The 24,558-nt window shown below is 43.7% G+C and overlaps 1 protein-coding gene across 1 annotated transcript in view; it reads left to right on the top strand.

The window, feature by feature from the left end:
* LOC140216612 (uncharacterized) overlaps positions 1 to 24,558 on the top strand; it is a 115,351-nt gene that overhangs the window by 25,506 nt on the left and 65,287 nt on the right. Inside the window, exon 3 of the mRNA XM_072286989.1 lies at positions 11,622 to 11,760. Within this exon, the coding sequence (XP_072143090.1) occupies positions 11,622 to 11,760 (139 nt within the window). The remainder of the gene's footprint in view (positions 1 to 11,621; positions 11,761 to 24,558) is intronic.

The following is a 24,558-nucleotide window of genomic DNA, read 5'->3' as shown; positions in this document are numbered from 1 at the left end:
AATCCTGCCTGGTCCTTTGGTTGACAGAAGTCTAAGGTATTCCTGATTCTATTTGCGATTACCTTAGTAAATACTTTGTAGGCAACGGACAGTAAGCTGATCGGTCTATAATTTTTCATGTCTTTGGCGTCCCCTTTCTTATGGATTAGGATTATGTTAGCGTTCTTCCAAGATTCCGGTACGTTCGAGGTCATGAGGCATTGTGTATATAGGGCGGCCAACCTTTCTAGGACAGTGTTCCCACCATCCTTCAACAAATCTGCTGTTACCTGGTCCTCCCCAGCTGCCTTCCGCCTTTGCATAGCTCCCAAGGCGTTCTTTACCTCTTCCGGTGTTACTTGTGGGATTTCAAGTTCCTCTAGACTATTCTCTCTCCCCTTGTCGTCGTGGGTGTTACTGGTACTGTATAAATCTCTATAAAACTCTTCAGCCACTTGAACTATCTCATCCGTATTAGTAACGATATTGCCGGCTTTGTCTCTTAACGTCTCATTTAACGTCTCTTTAACGTGCACCTAAATCTAAGTACACGGGTGTTTTCGCATTTCGCCCCCATCGAAATGCGGCCGCCGTGGCCGGGATTCGATCCCGCGTCCTCGTGCTCAGCCCAAAGAATACAGGCATGGCAAATAACGCCATAATAAAGATAATATATACTACTTACAGCAATTCAAAGTACAGCGGAATAAATCTGTCGCTATGATTCGATCGCGCAAAAGGGCCTATTATGCCCACCTAATTACACAGACCGCTGGTAACTCAAGAAAGCTGTGGGAAATTATAAACGAAATCATAGGAAAACAACGCAAGCTAACTGTGCTTCCCGAAACCACTGATAATGACGTAGAGAATTTTAACACATACTTCGCATGTATCGGTCCATCCCACGCTGAAAAGTTAAGTGAATCAGAAAATATGTCTATCTTGCAGAGTCCCGTACCTAACACTTTCGTTATGTATACCATTGAACTTGAAGACGTGATGGCAACAGTCAATAAGATGTCAGCGTCTAAAGCGTCCGGACTAGGTGGTATTTCTATTTGAATGATAAAAGAGAATATAGATATGTTAGGGCCAGTATTGTGCCACTTATTTAACCACTCCGTGAACTGTTCTAAATATCCGTCTCAGCTGAAGGTTGCTAAGGTTGTCCGTATCTTCAAAGATGGAGACCGAAATGACCCTTGCAATTACAGGCCGATATCCGTGCTCAGTACCATTAATAATATATTTGAAAAAATTCTAGCGCATCGGTTCCACAAATTTATTGATATGTACAAGGTTATGTGCTCACAGTAACATGGCTTTCCTCCGAATCATTCAACTTCGCCAGCAGTGTTCACGTTAACTCAAATGATTAATGTAGCTTTGCAAAATAATATGCTTTTGTGTCATATTCCTGGACATACAAAAAGCATTCGATAGAGTTGATCACAACACACTCCTACATAAACTACAACACTATGGTTTCCGTGGTAGCTCGTTAGATGTTCTTACTGACTACCTTCATCAACGAGTACAAGTAGTAAGAATGAACAATATTATATCATCGCCTAAGCATACGCGTACTGGAGTTCCTCAAGGATCCGTCCTTCGACCCCTTTTATTTTCATTATACATTAACGACTTCCCACTTATTTTTCGTACAAGTGAAACCCTTATGTACGCCGACGACACTTGTAGTAACAGCCGATAACACTTGTGATCTGGAAAATAAAGCAAACGCAGAGTATGAAAAAAGCAAGTGAATGGTTTTCACTGAACAAACTAACGATTAACGTTATTAAAACCAAATTTGGGGTATTTCGAACGCGTAACAATACCTTTCCTGCTAAATGATTAGATTTAGAAATAAACGATTTTCCATTAGAAGAAGTCAACTCATTCCAATATCTTGGCGTGATTTTCGACAGCAATCTGCACTGGAAAGAACAAGTAAGCGCAGTTTTAAAAAGCTCGCATCAAGATGCTATGCACTCTCACAAGCACGGCATAGTCTCGATACTAATACACTGCGTATTTTATCTTTTGCACTCATCCATAGCCATATCACATATTGTAATGAATCATCGGGTACGACATACAAAACTTATCTTGAACCTGTACGCAAACTTCAAAAACGCGCCCTGAGGATAATTACCCATTCACGTTATGATAAATCAAGTCTGACTTTATTTAACAGAATGAATGTTGCCGTATGATAAGATAGACGAATTAAAGATTGCCACGTGCGTCTTCAGTATTGTTAAACACAACCTGCTTTTTCATGGTTTCTGTATTTTATTCTTCTTTTCTTGCGACCAGCAATCAGACGTGCGGTAATTTAATCTTCCTCCGACTAAAAATATTTACGGACTACGTTTGCTACAGTTTTCAGGGCCAAAAATTTGCAATAAACTACCAGCAGAAAAAAATAAGCAAATAATTCTTCATCGCTACATAAGAAATACTTGCTTAGCCTCAATAATGATTTTCAGTGGTAACAATCATGATGTCCTTTCTTTTCTTTAGTAACTCGCTGACACCTGCTGAACATATCTTAGTGTTTCGATTTTGTCGAGATTAATAAAGTGTCTTCATAATAATGCAGAAACTTGCCTGCAATCCTCCTAATTAGTGTATTGGGTTTACTTAGAAATGTTTAATAGTATAAGATGCTTTTCACTGTTTCGAATTTAATTCTATACGCTCGTGCAACTTAATGGTATGTGACAAATATGTGTATCATCATCATCATCATCATCATCAACATCATCAGCCTGGTTACGCCCACTGCAGGGCAAAGGCCTCTCCCATACTTCTCCAACTGCCCCGGTCATGCACTAATTCTGGCCCTGTTGACCCTCCAAACTTCCTAATCTCATCTGCCCACCTAACTTTCTGTCGCCCCCTGCTACGCTTCCCTTCCCTCGGAATCCAGTCCGTAACCCTTAATGACCATCGGTTATCTTCCCTCCTCATTACATGTCCTGCCCATGCCCATTTCTTTTTCTTGATTTCAACTAAGATGTCATTAACTCGCGTTTGTTCTCTCACCCAATCTGCTCTTTTCTTATCCCTTAATGTTACGCCTATCATTCTTCTTTCCATAGCTCGTTGCGTCGTCCTCAATTTAAGTAGAACCCTTTTCGTAAGCCTCCAGGTTTCTCCCCGTACGTGAGTACTGGTAGGACACAGCTGTTATAAACTTTTCTCTTGAGGGATAATGGCAACCTGCTGTTCATGATCTCAGAATGCCTGCCCAACGCACCCCAGCCCATTCTTATTCTTCTGATTATAGCAGTCACTACCTGTCACTACCTGATCAGCAGTCACTACCTGTCCTAAGTAGGTGTATTCCCTTACCACTTCCAGTGCCTCGCTACCTGTCGTAAACTGCTGTTCCCTTCCGAGACTGTTAAACATTACTTTAGTTTTCTGCAGATTAATTTTTAGTCCCACCCTTCTGCTCTGCCTCTCCAGGTCAGTGAGCATGCATTGCAGTTGGTCCCCTGAGTTACTAAGCAAGGCAATATCAGAGAAGCGCAAGTTACTAAGGTATTCTCCATTTACTCTTATCCCCAATTCTTCCCAATCCAGGTCTCTGAATACCTCCTGTAAACATGCTGTGAATAGCATTGGAGAGATCGTATCTCCCTGCCTGACACCTTTCTTTATAGGGATTTTGTTGCTTTCTTTATGGAGGTCTACAGTGGCTGTGGAGCCGCTATAGATATCTTTCAGTATTTTTACGTACGGCTCGTCTACACCCTGATTCCGCAATGCCTCCATGACTGCTGAGGTTTCGACTGAATCAAATGCTTTTTCGTAATCAATGAAGGCTATATATAAGGGTTGGTTATATTCCGCACATTTCTCTATCACCTGATTGATAGTGTGAATATGATCTATTGTTGAGTAGCCTTTACGGAATCCTGCCTGGTCCTTTGGTTGACGGAAGTCTAAGGTGTTCCTGATTCTATTTGCAATTACCTTAGTAAATACTTTGTAGGCAATGGACAGTAAGCTGATCGGTCTATAATTTTTTAAGTCTTTGGCGTCCCCTTTCTTATGGATTAGGATATGTGTATGCACGTGATGTATCTTATTTGATTTGTACTTGCAATTGTTATTCACTTTTCATTGGACCCACAACTAGCCTGTGGCTATGGGTCGAACCAGTTCTGGTATTTCTGTATGTTCTATGTCTGCAAATAAAGAATTGATTTGTCATTTCCGTCGGCAGCGAAGCACCCTCAGACATTGAAGGCATCATCGAGGGCGGCCAACGTCTACTCCTCGTTCGTGAAATTTGCGTCGCAAGAGGGATCGCTCAACTGCATGAAGGGAAAGCGAAAGTGATGCTGACAAACTTCAGGCAGCAGTTCAAGCACATCAACAAGGGCACCACAAGAGCCGAAGTGGTGAAATTTATCCTCGAGAACATCCTGCTGCGACATGGCACCCCAGAAGTCTTCATGGCCGACAGTGGAACGGTTTTTACAGCATAGCTCACCCAAGCCATTCTGCAACAGAGCCAGACGAGCCACAGGAGGACAACTGCCTACCACACCCAGACGAATGGTCTTACGTAGCGCCTCATTGAGACCTTCACCGACATGCTAGCAATACACGTCGACGTCGAGCACAAGACGTGGAATTCCATCCTGCCCTACGTAACCTTCACTTACAACATGGAAGTGCAAGAAACAACTCGGATCACTCCGTTCAAGCAGGTTTACGGCAGGAACCCGATGACCGCTGTCGGCGCAATGCTCCCGCACGTCAACGAGAAAGAGAATGTTGACGTCGCCAGTTATCTACAGCGCGCCGAAGAATCCCGACAGCTCGCCCGCCGGAGGATCAAGAACCAGCAGAGGACTGACAGCCGACACCACAACCTACGACGACGCTGCGGCGAGTACCAGCTCGGCGACCGTGCTTGGGTTTGGACCCCAATGCGCTGACGAGGATTCAGTGAGAAACTATTACGCCACTATTTCATATCCTACAAGATCATCTGGCGCATTGGCGCACTAGATTATTTGGTCGTGCCAGACGGCATCTCGCTATCACAGCGGCACCGCTCACGACCTGAAATGGTCTGTTGTGCGACTTAAGCCGTTGTACCGGCGCTAACGAACTTTGGAACTTTGCATCACTGAACTCTCGACCTTCTTTTTTTGCTCTGTGTTACATTAGACTTTGTGTCTTTGTTCCTGTGCTAGTTGTTTAAAAAGTGTCGTATTGTGCTTCGCTCACTTAATAGCATAGGGACGATGCTTTGTAAGAGGGGGGTGTTTACACGTGTACTTGTTTACCTTTATCGGGTTCATGACCACGTTTCACCTCCTAAGAAATTTTATAGCACAGCGCTGAACGCGCCCACACGTATCGAAAGTTTCTCAAACATTATCCATGGTTCTACCCGCTATCTGTTGTAACCGAACCTTATATGATGTGATTTCATAGGGCATAGTGAATGGCGTAGATCATTATGGAAGACACGCGGTTCGCAGCGGTTACTCTGGAACCTTCAATGACTGATGTTATAAAAGCCGGCGCGCTTGACCCACTGATCAGATTTCTGACGACCGCGGACTGTGTTCTCCGCTATCGTTCTTTGAGTGCAGCCTCCTTTTGAGCGCACAAATTCGCCCAATAAAACACCCAATAATCAGTTTTGCTGCCTTCCTTATCGTCACTACTACGTGAGAGTATAAATACCACATGCATTCCTTTTTTTTGAAATTTAATAAGGTAGATTGTCATGATATAAAATAGGATGCCTCGTATTTTTTCGTTTTCTATGAAAACAAAAGAAACTCTTTATTCAACCACGTTGTTCAGATGTTTGTTTGTTTTAAATTGAGCAACGGGAGTAATTATTATTATTATTATTAGTCATTACACAGAAAACTCCTGGTACTCCACAGAGTGGGCGTTGGCCGGCAGCAAGAATGCAGACTCGGCTAAAGACTTGTTTCTTCTTTACCCAGTTTTGGCTTTCACCTGGACTTGGCCCGTTGCCTTGATGCATCAACCTGCTATCGTAGTTCCCCAGATGAATACTATCGCCCGCACTGTGCTGTTGACGGCGGCAGATGACTATGCACTTCTAGTTTCCAAGTTCCGCATGGAAACAGTACCAGTGCTTCCTCTGCGCTGGTCTAAAAAGATCACGTTCTCGTGACGCCTGCGGCAAAAAGGACGTTCCACGTCTGCCGCCAAGGTCTGTGAGTGGTGGCGCTGGCTAACACTCCGAGGGTTCTACTAGGACGCATAAATACCCAAGAAAGTGGATGGGGATACGGCGCCGTGGTAGCTCAATTGGTAGAGCATCGCACGCGCAATGCGAAGGTTGTGCGTTCGGTTCCCACCAGCGGCAAGTTGTCTTTTCATCCACTTTAATTTCCATTAATTTATCGTTTCTTTATTTCATTTATTAAGCACAAGTAATTTCCCTTAAGTTGTCCTTCGTGTCAGTGTTTGTTGGCTTCTTACGATACGACTAATCAAAATCGGGCCCCTAGTTTAACCCCCTTTCTTCTCGTTTATCTCCACTTGGTGTCCCACCTGGTCTATGAAACTAAATTTTGGTAAGTGCAAAGTAATTAGAATAACGCGGTCGCCTAAACAGTTTCCATGCACCTACTTCCTCAATAACTCTTCTTTAACTTCAGCCTCTGATTATAAGTACCTTGGCGTATACATTACTGCCAACCTATCATGGAAAACGCACGTTGCACATATCACCAATAATGCTAACCGCACACTTGGTTTTCTTCACCGTAATTTTTCCCTGGCTCCTGTGTCCCTAAAACTACTTCTAATTAATACTCCTGTGCACCCGAAACTAGAGTATGCTTCTTCCGTTTGGGATCCTCACACCAAATCACTTGTACAAGTCCTCGAATCCATCCAAAATCATTCTGTTCGTTTGATGCTTTTCAGTTATTCTCGTTCAGCCAGTGTAAAGCTTATGAAGAAAACATTAAATCTTCCTGACCTTTCCTTACGCCATCGTATTTCTCGTTTATGCTTCTTTCACAAAATATATTTCACCAACGATACTATAAATCAATCACTCTTTATTACTCCTACTTACTTTTCGTCCCGCATGGACCACCGGTTCAAAGTTGGCGTGCCAAGCTGCAGGACTAATCTTTATTTTTATTAGTTTGTTCCGAAGACTAGGGTGGACTGGAACCACCTTCCTGCCTCCATCGTGTCTATCGCAGTACCCGAACCCTTCAAGTCTACTGTATCTGATCATCTTCATTAACCTGCCTGCTTCAAACGTATTCTTGTATACCCATTTGCATTCTTGTATACTCACTCCTCTCTGTAACGCGGAACGGCCCTGCGAGAAAATAAAAAATAAATGAAATGAAGCTAAACAACTATTGTTGGACTTTCTGGCCTTCAGTTCCTTTTAGCAAGAGAACTTGATTGCGAATAGCTGTGGTGACATTTCAGAGCTTTGGCTATCGAATGCTTAAGGTGAATTTGTCTCTCCTTTGGAAATATCCCTTGTGCATCCCAATAAAAGTTTCGCCAGTTACTACAGATAACTCTCCCTTTGTCAGCCCTGAATTAGAGCTCATTCAGTGGCGTATACGATTGCTCTAGCTTTGCTTTTAAGCGTGTGGTAAGTGTGATAGTTTATATGATTTCTTGTCCACAACCGATTGGCCACTGGTTACAGGTAAAACCGATCTTGATAACCAAGTAAGTCAGTTTACGGAGTGTGTATTGCGTAGTGTGCGCAAATAAGTTTCCCAATACAGACCTAAGCGCTCTAAGTATCCCCGCTGGTTATTATATGAAATTTTAACTGCTCTGCTAGTATATTATACACATAATCCTATTATTTCCACCATAGTCTAAAGGCACGTTCCATTAGACAGTCACTTCAAGTACCTTGGTAGTGACACGTCATTTCTCAATTCATTGTGCAGTTATCTTCTTTGGAGATCTTCTTATGTTAACGTCAATGACCAAACGTCTTTTTTGCACAAGACAACTAACAGCGTCCCTTAAAGGGCCCCTCAGCAGGCCCCATAGCAAATTTGGTTATACGCTGGAAGTTGTCACGTGTCCTCTAGGGAGCGTTCTGCCGCAAAATTTTTTCATGTCAGCTCAATAATAGCCTAGATAGAAATATTTCAGCTCCGCGAACCCATGATTTCAGCAGGCGGGCTCCACAGCCAAGCACGACGCTCTCTCCACTCGCCCTGTCATGCCTCCGCAAGCGATATTCCTTCCCTGCATTCTCCCACACCGGACCTCGAGGATCGCGCGGCGCATGCATTGCAGGCTCCGCCTTCGTGTTTTTTCTCTTCGCTTCTTTCCTTTTTTTTTTTTGGCACTACGCACTTCCTATCGCGGCGTCGCGCGCTAGCTGTTGTCTCGTTCGCGCAGTGCGCTGTCCACAAGGAAACATGACTAGCGGTATAATTAAGTGCTACACGAATACTGAGACAGAACAAGCGGAATTGAAGAGCATGATCACGCGCTGGAACACGGTAGAAAGTGGCTGTTTCGGTACCTGCGCACGTGACCGCACGACCGTGGGAGCAAGCAGACAAAGCGGAAGTACATTTCTTTTGCTTCGGTGCGAAGTAAAACAAAGCAAAAAGCACGCAGACATTCCGTTTGTGTGTTTTATTATTTCTCTAAACTTCAATTCGCCAATTCGAGGAACAGATCGCAAGGATAACAGCTGTTGTCTTCACCACGAGCGACGTCACACTGCGGACACCAGTACGTAGGCGCAGCCAAACGAGTACGTCACCCTCCGGCTTGGAGCACGGCGGCCGCGAACAGAAGCAATAACGGAGTTCTGTTTGAAATTTCAGATCTTTCCGCGGCGCGTAGCGGTGTAATACTTTGCAGACACAATCGTTATCGCGCAATGTATGTTCTCCGCTTGTCAGCTCAAAATAGTCAGACCTAGTGAGGGGCCCTTTAAGGAGGAGTATTAAGGCCACTCCTAAAAATGTTATAATCGCCTTTCTTTAAGCTATCTAGGATTTTTTTCCTTCTATATGCCGATGACATCGACACTTTCAAGAAAATTCGCACTGTTGATGAGGATCGCATACTGCAGTCTAAACGGCTTTCTTTTTCGAAGTGGCGCAAAGACAATATCCTCACCCCGGATGCTTTTAAGACCCAAGTTATGATATTCACTTGCCAAAGCAGCGAACATTATGTTTTGTTACTCTATACATGTAATGTCTTTGAGTTGTAATGCTGTAGTGTCTTTGAGATGAACAACCTCCGTTGAAACTTTCATGCAATCATAGACTCTTTGCTAACACTGAAACGCATGCCAATGAAGAGTCCGCCATCTCTGGGCCATATTTCCTTGCTATACACTAAATTAAAATTACGAACACCTTTTCACAGGCTCGACACAACATTCTACCTGGCCGAACTTCGGTTCTGTGAAATGTAAATTCTAAATGCAACAGTGACATCACAAAATGGGTTCGGAAAAAGTATGCAATCATATACAATTTTCAATTTCTTCGCGAAATGACCTAATAGAGGAAACGTTCCCGTATCTTGCCGATATCGATATTTTTCATAAGTGGCTGTCATTGTTTGCAATGGCACGGGCATTGTTATATCATACTGTCACACATTCTCCGAGTCTTTGTCAAGTCTATATTCTACTGACCTTGCGTTTTGTTTTATGTGACGTGTCCTTTTCAAAATTTTACTTTTATATTCGTTGTGTTGTGTTTCCTTTGTAATGGCAAACATTGTCCCCAGTTTCGATGACCCTTTCTCTCCATACAGCTCAGCTGTATAGCTATACCTCCCAATGGGTCTGTCGTGTGCGTAGGCAAACACTTGGGACACGCGCACCGCGCGCGCCACTGGGTTCCTTGCAGTGCCTGTAGTTGGCACTCACTTCTCCGCGATAGAGAGGGCCGATAGAGTGCCGCTGTTGAGAGGCGATTGGAAGATTGGTGGAAGTAGAGAAACGACAAGAAACGGAGACGTACAAAAGGAAGTTCGCAATAGGTGGTCAGAAAATGTGGTTGTGGTAGTTCATAGCGGTTTTGTTTCCTTTTGTGCTTCTTTAACCTAGGTCGGACATGAGGCAGTGTAATAGCAAGAACTTTGTGGCGCAACCCATCCACCCGTTCCAAAGCGGACGCACAGGCAGCGCCAACCGTGCGGGGCAAAGAACAAAAAAAGCCACAGAGCTCGCCTTAACGAATAGCCTTCGCAATAAGTGCTTCCCGGCAAGGATTTCGGTTGCGTTAGCTGCATTTGGCGGGAAGCGGCAACGGTAGCATACGAAGCAGGAAGTTATGTAACTGCTCGTTCGTATGCAAAGGAAGAGCCCGCCTAGAAATTGAATTGTCTTGTGACAGTGCTGTGGGAAGGCGACGTATAGCGAGGACTCGTGAAGAGCAACGTGCATGCGAGGCGCCGCGAAAGTGTGGTGAAATTCATTTCTCTCTGATCCACTGTGTACGGGCATGAAGTAGTGGCGCAAGCCAAGTCGCAGGCCGTTGTAACGTTTTAGGCTAATAATTAGGTAAAGTGCGCCTGAATGAAGCCATGTGAATAATTTCAAGCTAAGTTGCCATAGGTAATCGTTCTAGTTGTCGTTTATAGCTTCGCTGTCTAAGCACCTTCGCAGCGTTGATTACAGACCATTTTTTTCCTTGCATTCTCTTGTAGTTCGTTTTATTTTGCTGTATGCACGCTGCATCCCGTAGGCGAAAAGTTTGTTCATAAGCACGGTAAATAAACATTTATTGATCGATGGGTTTAATTAATATTTAATTGAGCTAACACAGCGCATAAACACTTTTTTGAAAGCGCTTATCATCAAGCCGGTGGATAGCTCTTTCAAATGTGATTCCACTATGCAGTATAGCTTTGTGGCTAACATATCCTTCTGCAGAGAAGTGATTTTCTGCCCAATGTAACTTAACTTTCCAGCCAGCAATTCGAAACTAATCAAAAAACAAATGAAAGTCTTAAGATTCGCCGATACCGCAAGTAGTGAAGTCTAAAATGCCGGTGTTCACGTGGCTATGTGGCACTGGGTTTTGTGCCCCTCTTCAATTAACCTCTTTCACGCCAACTTGGCTATGTGCCCCTGAGACCACTGGGCATGTGCGACTAGATTTAGGCCACTGATTATGTGCCCCTCTCAAACAAAACTCTTTGACGCCACACTTGCGCCACTATGTATGTGTATGGGGTCGGCAGCGCCGCCAAATAGCTTAGCGTGTCCAAAGGGAACAATGAGAGACGGGCCAGATTCACCAGGGTCCTGGGTAGAGGACAAAGTCCACCGCGCGAAATCCGTCGGTGTCAAAAAAAAAACTCAATTATTCCCCTTCCTCACAGTGCAGTACATGCCTCATACATGGCGCGCTGGGGCTGTCCGGATACCTGGATAGTCATTGTAGATATGCTCTGCCCAAATGTTCTAAGGGGCGCTGCGCATGTGTTTAAGCTTTTCTTAATTTGTACAGTTTTTCAGCTCACATGAAATTTGCTCAACGAATTATTCACACATGCTGTACACAACCTTTTCTATCGCGTCTCGAGGACGCTATATGGTTGTGTAGATAGTTTTAAGAAGCCCTGCTGACTTGGCGCAGGGGTGAGACCGTATTGGTGTACGAGGCAATCGGTGGTGACCGCAGAGACAGCCGCAACTTCTCGTACTTCCTGAGCAAGGACACCTCGCGCTTCCTGATCGCCGACTTCTACAAAGCAGGAAGGAATGGCACCCTAAAGGTTCGTCTGACATTACTCATTCGAGGTGTTTCCATGGCTCATGAAAGCGTAGAGAAAAAATAGTAAAACAAACAAAACATAAATCACTTTTCTCCAAGAAACGTGTTAGGCTTCACACTTTGTGCTTATGAACACACTCGGACGTTTATTTCAACGTATTCCGTTTGCGCATATTCGCTACGCCTTCTTTGTCATTAGGTTTTCGGCGATATCTCCTTGTATAAAGTTACTAAATTTCCTCTGGTCACACCGAATCTAAAGGCTACCTCGCTGTTTTCTCTGGGTTAAGATTTATCGAATTCTCCTCGCCACACACTCTGGAGTTCCGCCTAAAGCCTTCGTAAATTCCTTTGGGGCGTAATGAACTCAGTGTAACTGGCGATTCATATCGCTCGTTTCTATTCGTTTCATATCATCTACCATTCACCACCAGCCGATTCCAGTGATAACGTAGGTGGAGCGTCATTGCGTTTCGCAGCACTGACAAGGTGCGAAAAGCAGAAACATTGGAATGAGCCCGGCTTTCAAATGCTAGCAGCTAACATCGAACCGGGGTGCCAGGCTTTTTGCCATATAAGCCATGTAGGCCTACTAGAACCCACTTGTTAGAGTTACATGTTTAACAGCTACTGATGGGCTATAGTTAGTAATTCATGTACATGTACAGAGTCATCCACTCTTTGCTTAGCAGCTCAGTGTGTCCTCGCTGCGCGGAGCGCCAGCGTTTCGGGCGCGGCCGCACATCGAAGTGAAGCGGCCCAGGCGCACATGAACTAGAGGCAGGTGTTTCGTGTCGTCTGCTACAGCGCTGGAGAGTGCCGCGATCGCTTTGCTGTGCACTTCACTAAACGCAGACGACCGAGTGCCCAAGACGGCGTCGCGGGAAAGCGGGCTTTTCTCACTGCAGCATTTTCCGGCTAGTTTTGTCCACAGCTTGAGGATAGCCTGCTTAGTCATTTTCTGAAGAGCCTGCTTATTAAGTTCCTGAATACATGAAAAAGTTAAGGTTTTTTATTGTGATAGAAATATATCGACCCTCAAGGTGCATTTCGGCCGTCGCCGTGAGGTTCCGTATGAGTGTAAGTCGGCGAGTGCTGTTCAATGTCGCGTGCGCGAGCGAGGAACGCGGTCCGGATTGGTGCCCTCTCCAGTCGAGCACGAGGGAGGGGTAGACGCAAGGGAGCAGGGGCGTTTGTCGACGACGGCTGCTAGGATGTCTGGTTGTCCTCTTCGCCCGCCGCTCTGTACAGAGTGGAGACAACCGCGGCCTCTGCTACGGCGTTGGCCACGCGAGCAGGCTGTTTCACATGGCGCGATTGGGAAGAAAGAAATCGTTCTGCCGCGCACGTCACAGAGCGATTTTCTCTGACAGCTTTCACATGCGTCTGCGGCGGCTCAATTTCTGCCGCAGCGATGCGCAAGGCTGCCTCCTACTCACGAAGTACCCACGCCTGCATCGCTAAATAAAAATAACATGGAAACTAGGAAAATATTTAAATTTTCCTTTTTTTATTCGATAATAGAATAGGTACACTATTTTTTTAACGTTCAAAAGCTTTGAGCCTTTACAACAGCTTGCAGATACGGCGAGTAAGGCGCTGGACAACACCGCAAGTATGAGCATGCGGCTTTTGCGGCGTGAGTGGGGTGGTTCCGTTTACTACACTCTAGTTTTGTTACTACGGAAGTTAAAACCTTTTTCCTAGATGAGTATTTGCTTTTGGAAAAGAACAAACTACTGTTGATGTGCATGTATAAGCAGCTGCTACAATTTGTAGCGATGAAGAGGTTGACGACCGTGGCGATCAAAGCCGGTGCGTGTCTTATGTTAAAGCGGCGTCCTTCTCCCAACCTAGATAGCGTGCAGCTTCTCCTTTTAAACGAATTGTGTAAGCGGAAGAAAAAAAAATATGTTTATGAAGCGCCTAAGCCGCAGGCGCTGGTTGGTGCGTCCTGTTAAAGCATAGCTAAAACTGTCGCCCGACATTGCTCCGCAGAGCTACCACCGAGCGGTAAAACAGCAAAGCGCCTATTTTGACAGCGCTTTGCATCGTCACACATTGCCCCTCCCACATCGCGCCGATCGCGGCGACTCAGCGACGGCGCGACCAACTTGTTGGAATCCAGTCGCGGAGAGCGCACGACTGCGCGGCAGTCGCTGAGCGACTGAATTCGCTGTGTCAGTGACTGTAAATCGCGCCATGTGCAGCCTAATCGCGGACGCCGTAGAGACGCGTTGTCGGCGCTCGTGTGTCTTCAAAGCAATCTGCGACGTGACCAAAGTGATCGCCCGCGCGGGCCTCATCTTCAAGGCGATCTGCGATGTTTGCAGAGTGCGCGTAGTTCCGGTAGCTTTGTATGCGCTGTGATTTCCACATTTCGCTGGTGCTGAATCGAGAAATGCATGAAGGTCAGTGCGCTTGCTGTTGCCGCGCTTCCGCACTCCAGAATTTTCACAGCCAGTTTCCGCGCTCATAGAGTTAGACGTGCTCATGTTTACCTTTGCGCGCGTGACACCGTGCTGGTTTAGTTAAAACACAATGTGAATAATAAATATTAGCTGCATCTTCACCACAGTACTTCTCACCATTTGAAACAATTTCACGGGGCACACTCTGGGAAGATGATCCTATTAGTTCACTGTATGTCTTCCAGGTCCTACCACCATCACTCACAAAGGTTTGAAATCGACGGGCGTTATATCCGAATTCCGCTTTCTTGAGATCACTGTTCAGCTTGTTTCACACTTGTTTAAAGTCTAAATATTTCAGGATCGCGAGTTTTTAAGAAGCTATTGAATAATTCGTCTGCGCTGAATGCGCTCGTATAGTACATGATTTACCCATTCCCTTACAGTTTTTCTTGTTTGACCACAGCGATGGAAGTAAATACTACATTGTATATTTGTTTCACTTTAAACAGAAATTCATGGTATGATGCTGTAGGATTTTCTTCAGCAGAAACATCACACCAATTTGCACTGCAAGGTTTGAAATATCCGTATACTGTGGTTATTTAGACCCGCTTGAAGTTATGTTTGCTATCTGTGCGCACACGAATTGCCAACGCGGCGAAAAACGGCAGATTATCACTTATGCCTTAACTGAGCACTCCAGAACATGTCTCCTTTCTTGTGACAGATGTAAAACATATATCAATCAATGTGTTTGAGTTGTCAACCATCGGATAAGGAAGCTCAATCAGGTTTTCACAGCCATTTGCTAGTATAGTTTCAATAAGTTGATTCCTGTTATTACTTTTTGAAACTAAGTCAGCACTGAAGTCATTAACAATTACCGACTGTAATTACTTCGAGCTAGAAAGGTCAAGTACCGAATCAATATAATGAAGCAGTCTTGCTAGAGCACCTTGAGGTTGGCGGTAGACAACAACAATCATAATATTTCAAGAAACTCCTCCTACACATTCAAATTCATCAGTCACACATGTAAATTCAGTCAAGATTTCACAAGAATTACATTCGCGAGTAGAAAAAGAACCGCCACCGCTTCGTTTTTTCGAACGAAGAACTTAGACGTGCTTGTAACATAGGAAATGTATGACACAATACTAAATCGCATACCGTGTTTCTGGAAAAGCTAGGAAATCAAATTATAGTTCAGCTAAGATAGGTATGTCTCACTATCAAACTGTTTGTTTCTTTAATTTTGCGCATTCATGTGGAACAGTTTTACCCCCTTCTCATGGAAGCCGTTATTTTTCGTTACTGAGGTGTTCTAGGATGTAATACCGTGATAAGGTTCCATGTTTGTACTTGTCGATGGCCTGTTATGTTTGGCGATTTTGTTTAGATGGTTTTCTGTGGCGCACCTTATCGTTGCATGGGTACAGAGATAGTTCTCTGTGAACTCCAAACGAATTGATAGTTCAATTCTCTTGCGTTGTTTTTTGTAAGCCAAAGCAGCTGCTTATTGGTGTTACTCAAGTTATCAAAAAACCTATTGTCCTGTGCTTTGCTCCTGAAGGGTTTTTTTTTTCTTTTCGAACTATGCAGCCTTCAGTGTTCTGGTGGCGAAACGGGCAAGAACGATAGGGTCCCTGTTTTCTTTTGCACGTAGACGGTACATTCTCTCAATATATTCCTGAAATAGTGGTGGCAGGTCAAGCAGTGTAGCAATCTTATTTATTTTTGTTAAGATTCTCGCCAACATGTTTATGGAAGCCATGAAATTCCAGGTTCTGTCTTCGGCTGTACTACCCTAAAGCGTTTATTTCTAAAGCATTCCTTTAACTTTTAGACCATTCCTACGTATTGCGACTGCTGAACACTACAGTCGGTGGTGCAATTCACTGATACCCTGTTCCTGCTGTCTTATAGCGTCCTTTAAGTTGTCGTAAATGTCAGACAAATGCTTTAATGACCTTCCTATTTTCTGCACAGTGTCTTGTAAGCCTATCAACTTATCAAACTTTGCCTCTAGGGCTTGCATGTGTGACAGTTCTTCGTTTATTTCAGCAGGCTCAGTTTGAAGGTTCATAGATTTGCCCTGTGTGCCAGTTTCGCTATAGCGTTTACATGTAGGCCATCCAAGTGACTTCTCGGTGGCATCTTTCATCATAATAGGGATCTAGCAGTGATGGAGACAATGAGGGAGAGGTTCCGTTGTAACTATGTTAATACTCTTGAACTCAGCAGAATTTGTACGTTAGCCTGCCATTTCTTTCATCAATATTCATAAGTCCTTCAAAGGTAGTTCTGCTCTATATTGAAAGAAGCCCAAACCGTGCCACGCGGCACTGTCACATCTGTGGTTTTACTGTGGGCCCCCAATGTTAATCGTCAAGCGATATTTGGTTAACTTGCAACCGCAACAATATTTCTTATTTTAAGCACAAAATTGCATGTGCGAACGGTAACGCTGGCTCCAGTCCACTTTTCCGATCCCTTGTACTACACCACTTCGAACTAGGGCACTTCGTGCAATCAAATGGATGGTGGTTCAGGCAAGCTAGATGGTACTTGAAGGAGGTATGGCAGAAGGCGACAGCATCACAGATACTCTCATCCCACCGCGTTTTTAGGTAAATATACTGATTGTTATATTTGCCTATTCCTTCGACTTTTCCATTGCTGCTGCTGCTGCTGCTGTGGCTGCTGCTGCCTGGCATACCACGTGGCGAAGGGGGGGAGGGAGGGCGGAGGTGGTTAAAACCGTGCGTATACATGACGGGAGCTAGTCAGAGAGGAAAGGCGACGCGAGAAACTCGTTTCGACCATACCGCGTGGAATGCGCACAATGCCGTCTGAAGCTTCCTCTTGACAGCTGTAATTATCGGTGATCCCCCTCACAAGCATTGCAGAAACTGCAGCGCTTCCCTTTCTACTAACCTGTGAGTCCAGAGGGGGCGTAGATAGAACTGTAGAGAGGAGGGAAGAGAAGAAGCAGTTCCCACACAAAGAGGGAAGAGGGAAGCTGATGTGAGAAGGCAAGAAAACCCTACCACTATACAACAGTGGTTGCGGGAATAATGGATAAGCTTAAGTTCAAGCTATGGTACAGTGAATTCCTGCCATTTCTGTAAAATAAACACCATGCAAATCGGCCAAGCCGACAAATTACGCAAGACGTGCAGAAAACAGCCGCATTATTTAAAGCGCACCGCATGGTCCAGGCGACGCTAGGGAAGCGGTCGACCGTGAAATCAGCGCTTCTGTGCGCAGTGCGGTAGCTTTGCGGCCATGGCATTGCTAGAGGTGGTGAATTTGATCGCGGTCACGGCAGCCGCAATTCGACGGAGGCGAAATAGGAACCGCACGTGCACTGAGATGTTGTGACACGTTAAAGAACATCACGGTGTCAAAATGAATCCAGAGTCCATCACTACTTTGTGCCTCTTAATCCGATGGTAGTTTTAACACGTAATGTCCCACAATTCAATTAAAGCTAAATAGTTCTGCCATGATCCGACGTGCCTGTGAGGCAATGACAATGACCATCTCGGAGGTTATGAAGTGTGGCGCACAACAATGCCTCAAGCAACCACCTCTCCCTGTGTGTTCTGTTTACTACGCCGACAAACAGCAGTGGTGCACGCAAGGTAACTTTTAACATCGAGTCGCCACTCTCATGTCGGATTAAACGTTGAAGAAATGAAGCCTTTGCCGTCGACATCACCGCTAATTATCGTCAATCAAAGCAAACAGCGCACAAAGCTTCGTTTACATCGATTGCCACTGTGCGTGGGATCTCCATATTTTTTACCTAGAAAATATTCGTAGCGCTGACTACTGCTGCGTTTACTCGAATTTGAGAGGTATTATTTTATACATTCTCTTGTTCATAGATCACAAGTCGCGTAACCAATATTGTTTAGGAGGAACTGGAAGCAACATAGTGAGATTTCAGATATGTGAACCCGGTGTGAAGGCAGCTAACAAAGCTTATTGTCTTCAAAATTACCGTTTACGGTCAGGAAACACAAAGGGTTTACGTACCAAGGCACCCAAATTTGGTTGAGTTTCACTGTGATTCAAAGAGCTTGAGTACGCAAACGAAAAGCAAACCTCTGATGTCCCTTAAACTAAAAATGTCTAATGACCAAGCGAAATGCTCAGGGAGAGGGTTGGTTTCTTTTACAAGCTTGTCCTGTGTTCCGTGCCATAAACTGGGGCAACCTAAACATAAATGAGAACTGCGATGAAATCTATCCCATTCCTGTGCTTTCTGATCACTCTAGGTAGAAGCAGTCACCAGGTCCTGCTTCAAAGAACGCGAACACTGTAATTTGGTCACCGCATCTCGATTGTGGGAGTATGTCTCATGCGAGAAGAACGGCAAGAATGTAGAATAGAGCCCGTTTGATAACCTGCTTCTATACATTAGAGACATTTACTGCCTTTGCCCACGTACGGGTGATTCGCCTCGCGTGTGTTCTTGGACGAGTTAATTCGTTGCGGCGATGCGTACAATACTTATTTATTTATTTATCTCACATACTCTCAAGTGCCAAGGCATGATAGAGGGAAGTGGGGTACATGCGAAAAATACTAACAATTACTACAACTTTATATAATGCAAGTTACATGTGCAGTGAACGTAATGATTAAGAAATCAAATAACAAGAAGAATTTTATCACATTCAAATTATATAAACCTAGCGACATCTGAACTGGCCAAAAGGAAAATACGGCGCAACGCCGTTTGCTCAAAACAGCGCATGTGGCCAAGTGCATCGTCACAGTTGAAAAGCAAACAAGGTTCAGCGGTAAACTGCGCTGACTTTTATTGACACGATATCATCGGGAAGGCGGTTCCAGTCGATAGTTGTATGTGGAATAAGTTAACATAAAAACACGTTTGTGTGACAAAAAGTGTCTCTTACTTTATGACGGTGATGAACTCGATATGACAGATAAGTAGGTGCTAGAATGAGCTCACTGCTAAGGATATGATGATGAAATACTTTATGAAATAGGCACACGCGAAGAGCCTTTCTGCGCAGTGACAAAAATAGTAGACAAAGGTTGTTTTCCTTAAATGTTGTGCTAGAAGTACGACCGTAGTTTAAGTGAATGAAACGAGTGGAATTATTATGAACCATTTCAAGTGAACTAACCAGAGTAGCATTGTGTGGGTCCCAAATAGCAGCAGCGTATTTCGACTCCGAGCGAACTAGTGTTTTATACAATAGTAGATTCACTGATGAAGGAGATTTGCTGAAGTTTCGCCGCAAGTAGCCTAACATACAATTTGCGTTATTGATTATGGAGTCACTGTGACATTTGCAGGATAAGTCAGATGATATAGTTACACTTAAATAACGGTAGGATGAAACTTGTTCTGGCTGGACGTGGTTAAGCATATATGCAAGCACACACACGTCGCGTCTTTTAACAGTCATAAGTTTGCATTTCTTGGGGTTTAGTTCCATGAGCTAGTTTCGCACCAAGCTGCGATGTTATTTAGATCAGTCTATAGAATTTCCTGGTCCTTATCATCACGAATCTCACGATGCAGCACACAGTCATCGGCGTATGGGTCACCTGAAGATGACACACAATCGGGCAAATGTATATTAGAAAAAGTAATGGACCTCAAACGGAGTCCTGCGTAACTTCTGATGCTACGTTAATTAAGGGTCAATCATAACCGTTGACAGAAACACACTCTCGGCAATTGATTAGGAAGTATTCAAGCTAGATAAGTGCACTATGGTCAAGCTTGAAAAAGGAAAGTTTCTGCATAAGCAGCACATGAGTATCCCTATCAAAAACCTTCGAGATGTCTAGAAAGACGCAATCGATTCTCGAATTATTGACTGGTGTAGAGTGCAAATGGTGAGTGAAAAGAAGTGATTGAATTTCACAAGAAAACAAACGCCCGAAGCCGTGTTGTGATTACGTAAAGAAACAATTTGATTCCAAAAAGTTAAAGATATGACAATACAATATGTGCTCCATCAGCTTGCAAGATATACTTATCAGCGAAATAGGTCGATAATTTAATGAAGAATGTTTGTTGCCTGATTTATGAACAGGAACCACCTTCCCTATCTTCCAATCAAACGGAAAGATACCATGATCAAGCGACTGCTGAAAGAGTTTAGCCCAAAACAAAGATGACTTATGTTTAGTCTGTTTTAGAAATTTAGAGTTGATACTGTCAGTTCCACAAGACGAAGAAACCTTTAGCGAGTCGATTAAGCATACTATTCTCGAGTGCTCGAACATGATAGGGGACATGAAATGATAATCATGATGTGACATATATTTAACACAGTCAACTCGGCATGAACACAAATTGTGGGAAAAAAACATTGTTAAACACTGAGGTGCATTGTTCGGGTTGTATAGGTTCATTTTCAGAATGATTAAAAGAAATAACACTGGTCTCCGTCACATTTACGCTTCTTCAAAACGCTTTAGGATTGCCTAATAAGTGGGCTGGGAGAGTGTTAGTAGAGTAATAATTTTTGGCGTGGCAGACTACTGAGCGGCTCTCGGCTTCAACATCGTGATCCACTGATTTCCTGTTGTTCGTAACTTTGCTGAACGAAGCAAATGCTTTTTTTTATTTGAAAAACGCTTTAGCTGTTTACTGAACCAAGGTGATGCTTTATCGCACTGAATGCGTCTCAGTGGAACGTATGCAGTGATAAGCTGTGCGAAATTATTCCGAAATAGAGCCCACTTTTCTTCGATATTCCTCGTATTAACACTCATGACGCATGCATCAAAATATGTGCACAGTTCCTGATTAATAATATCAATATTTGCTTTTTTGTAGACGCGGATAAATTCTATTGTTTCATGTGCCGGGAAAAAGAAATGTTAATGTCGAAATGAAGTGGCGAATGGTCGGAAAAACGAGGCAAGTACGTGTGTGTTGAGATGAGACCTATGTGTGTAGACAAAATAAGGTCTAATGTACTAGATGTTCCTGGGGCAATTCTTGGAGGCTTTGTTACCATCTGCGTGAAATTAAAGCATGCACAAATGTCTAAGATAATCCTGACAGTGTGTCTAGAATGGGTTCAGTGGAAGTCCACCTGGCCGTGTGATGTTCGGATAATTAAAGTCCACTAGAAAATTGATTGGTGAGGAAAGATACCGGCTAACAATCACATTGACGACATCATGTAAGTCATCAACGAAACTTGACGCGGCACTGGTGGGGGGGAGGGGGGCGATAGCAGGCTAATAATGCGACCAATTGAAGTCATAGCGCTGGATTGACAGGGACATGCAAGACGTCAGGACGTGCGCTACTACAAAAGGGCCTGTTGTACTATAAATGAAATCCAGGAGTGCCGATTTAGTGCAGATAGATTGAGGGCAGATATCGCACGTCCTGTCGTCTTTCATGGCCCTGTCAATCCAGAGCTATTGCTTCAGTTGATGCAATGAACCAAGTAGCCCAAAAATCTGCACTCCGTCTTAATACGATTCGAGTATCTTTTTTAGTGTAAGACACGCCCACACTATTTCTAGATTTGATTCAGTGTCCACACGATGGGATGCCTTGCGCTACTGCTATCAAAACACCGCCGCCCTGCAGATCTCCCTGCCTCAGCGATATACATCACAGGCCTTGTTCGACTGGAACAGTTCCGTACTGCGCACTCGCGGGTTAAGCCATGTTTCCGTTAGCACGATTAAATCAGCATCACACGCGGATATATTAATGTGAAGTTCATCACGATGTTTCATGATGCTCGTAGCGGTATTAAATAAAACCGGAACCGATAAACATGAAGAGGACAAGACACCGCTTCCCGTCGTCAATTGTTATTTCGGTGTACACTTGGGATGGTGTTCTTGCGAATCGCCATAGTGTGAGCGAGCGCGTGTGTTGGAGGCAGGTCCATTGGGATCACTATTGACATTATCACTGTTGTCGTTTAAAGCAGGATTGCGACTTCATTCCTGCACCCTACTGCTACTGCGATCGTACATATAGCACATGTCCTTGACAAACCGTTTATCGTATCGAAGGTGCTAAGGAGGCGACCCGGGTAATGTTTTAGCAAAATTAATCGAACATTTTCCAGCCTGACGAGCGGCAAACGAAGAATCTTCGGTTACAGGTATGCTGCAAGATCATAGCTTGGAGCGTAGAAACAGAATGTTCTGTCGAGTTTTAGAGTTGTAAAACCTGGCAATGAGCGGTCTGCACTTGTTTTTCTGGTAGGGTTCACCTAAGCGGTGTGCTCGTTTAATAGCATATGAAGTTAAATTGCTATCAATGTGTTGTGTTAGAAGGCCGATATTATTTCCTTCACTTTTACTCCATGATTCATTATTATCAGTTCCATCAAAGAAAACAAGGTTGTTGCGACGAGACCTATCCTCAAGCTCAATTGGGCGAAAGTTGATGTCGTTGTTCTGTCGCGTTATATCGGAAATATATTTCTGCGCAACATGAACGGCCTTTCATAACAGTCAGTGGCAGAAGTTCTGGCCCTGATTTTTAGCAACCTTTCGACCTTCAAGCAAACTTATCTTCTAGCAATTCCTGTGCCTCCTTGACTTCGTTTACGGTGGTCAACAGATCCACCTGTCCCTGAGTTAGAACCGCTCGTCTGGCGTTTACAGTCTGAAAAGCTGTAAGATTTATTTTTGAGAGCTGACGTCAGGGCCAGGATTCGTTTCAATGTCACTTCAGCAAAACAATTGGCACATTACGAAAAAGCATTCATCACTCAAATCACACAACACTTTGGGGCACGGGAGTAGGAGAAGACATAGATTGCTAGAGCGTTTAGCATAAGGGCAAGTGGAATTACAGACCTGTATGAATATCAGCCATGTTCAAGAATCAAGAATCAAGAAGTCTTTATTGAGTAACACAAACAAAATGTATACACAGATATTTGGACCGATAGCCAATGAGGCTAGTAAGCGGTCCAATACAAAATAACATGTAGGACAGCAATCACAAACACATTGAAGAAAAACTAACTTTGTAGCCTTGCTTCCATTCCCAAAAAATGTTTCTTGCATGTCAGTTTGAAATTCCTAGCTTGCTTTACTTCAATTGGCAACGAGTTCCAAATTTTCGCTCCTGTAAATTCTATTCGTCTTTCTCCGTACGCATTATGGCAAATAGGAAGGTTAAAATTGCCATTGCTGGCTTGTCTAGTGTTGCGGACGGGAATACTGAATGCACCAAGAGGTAAGGGGTAGTTGGTATTTATAATATTATTAACCATAAGAGCTATTTTGTAATCGCGTAAGGTTGTGAATGACATGATTTGCATTGCGTCAAAAATGTTATTGTTAGAACTATTCGAAGAAGGTAATCCCATGGTTTTCAAGGCACGTTTTTGTAGTCTTAGCAATGGTGTTAAATACGTTTTGTATGTGATTCCCCATGATTCACTGCAATAACTGAGATGACTGTGACATAATGAAAAATACAGTGATCTAAGAATAGCAGGTGGAAAGTGCCGCCGTGCCTTAGACAAGGTAAAACAACCGTACGCAACCTTTTTACACACACTGTGCACCTGTTCCTTCCAAGACAAGTGGCAGTCGAACATGACCCCTAAATATTTAAAAGAAGACACACTATCAATAACATTGTTGTCAACACATATAGAAAAATCACTTAATTCAATACACTTTTGTTTTGAACGAAAAATAACATATTTAGTTTTTTCAGTGTTTAAAGTTAGATGATTATTACGAAACCAGGTCGAGATACGTTGGAGTTCATTGTTAATAGGATTTTCTATTGACTCAAGTGAGTTGCCAGTAAAGATAAGTGCAGTGTCATCCGCATACATCAAAATTTGAGAACACTGTATTGCATTGGGGAGGTCATTAATAAAGAGCGAAAATAAAAGCGGTCCCAGAACTGACCCCTGGGGTACACCACACGTAACAGTTTGGTATGCAGACTTGAACTGTTTGAGGACAACTTGCTGCTGTCGTGAAGAAAGATAACTTTTAAAGAATTCAAGGGCCACGCTACGCACACCATATGCTTCCAGTTTCATTAAAAGAATGGAGTGTGAAACTGTGTCGAAAGCTTTTTTGATGTCTATAAATACGCTTACAGCAACATTATGGTTATGAAGAGCAGATAGGATAAGCTGTGATAGAGTAACTACAGCCGTGGACGTGGACCTGCTAGAAACAAATCCGTGTTGCTGAGGACAAATAATATGATTAACATCAAGAAAGGTTTTCAGTTGGAAAGCAATTAATTTTTCAAAAATGGTATTGACGACACTCAGTACAGATATTGGCCTATAACTAGACGGGTTGTTAGGGTCACCAGTTTTAAATATCGGAACAACTTTTGCAACTTTTAAAGTATCGGGGTATAAGCT

Source organism: Dermacentor andersoni, chromosome 3, assembly GCF_023375885.2.
Source record: "Dermacentor andersoni chromosome 3, qqDerAnde1_hic_scaffold, whole genome shotgun sequence".
Lineage (NCBI taxonomy): Eukaryota > Metazoa > Arthropoda > Arachnida > Ixodida > Ixodidae > Dermacentor > Dermacentor andersoni.
This window is presented reverse-complemented; position numbering and strand designations above follow the sequence as displayed.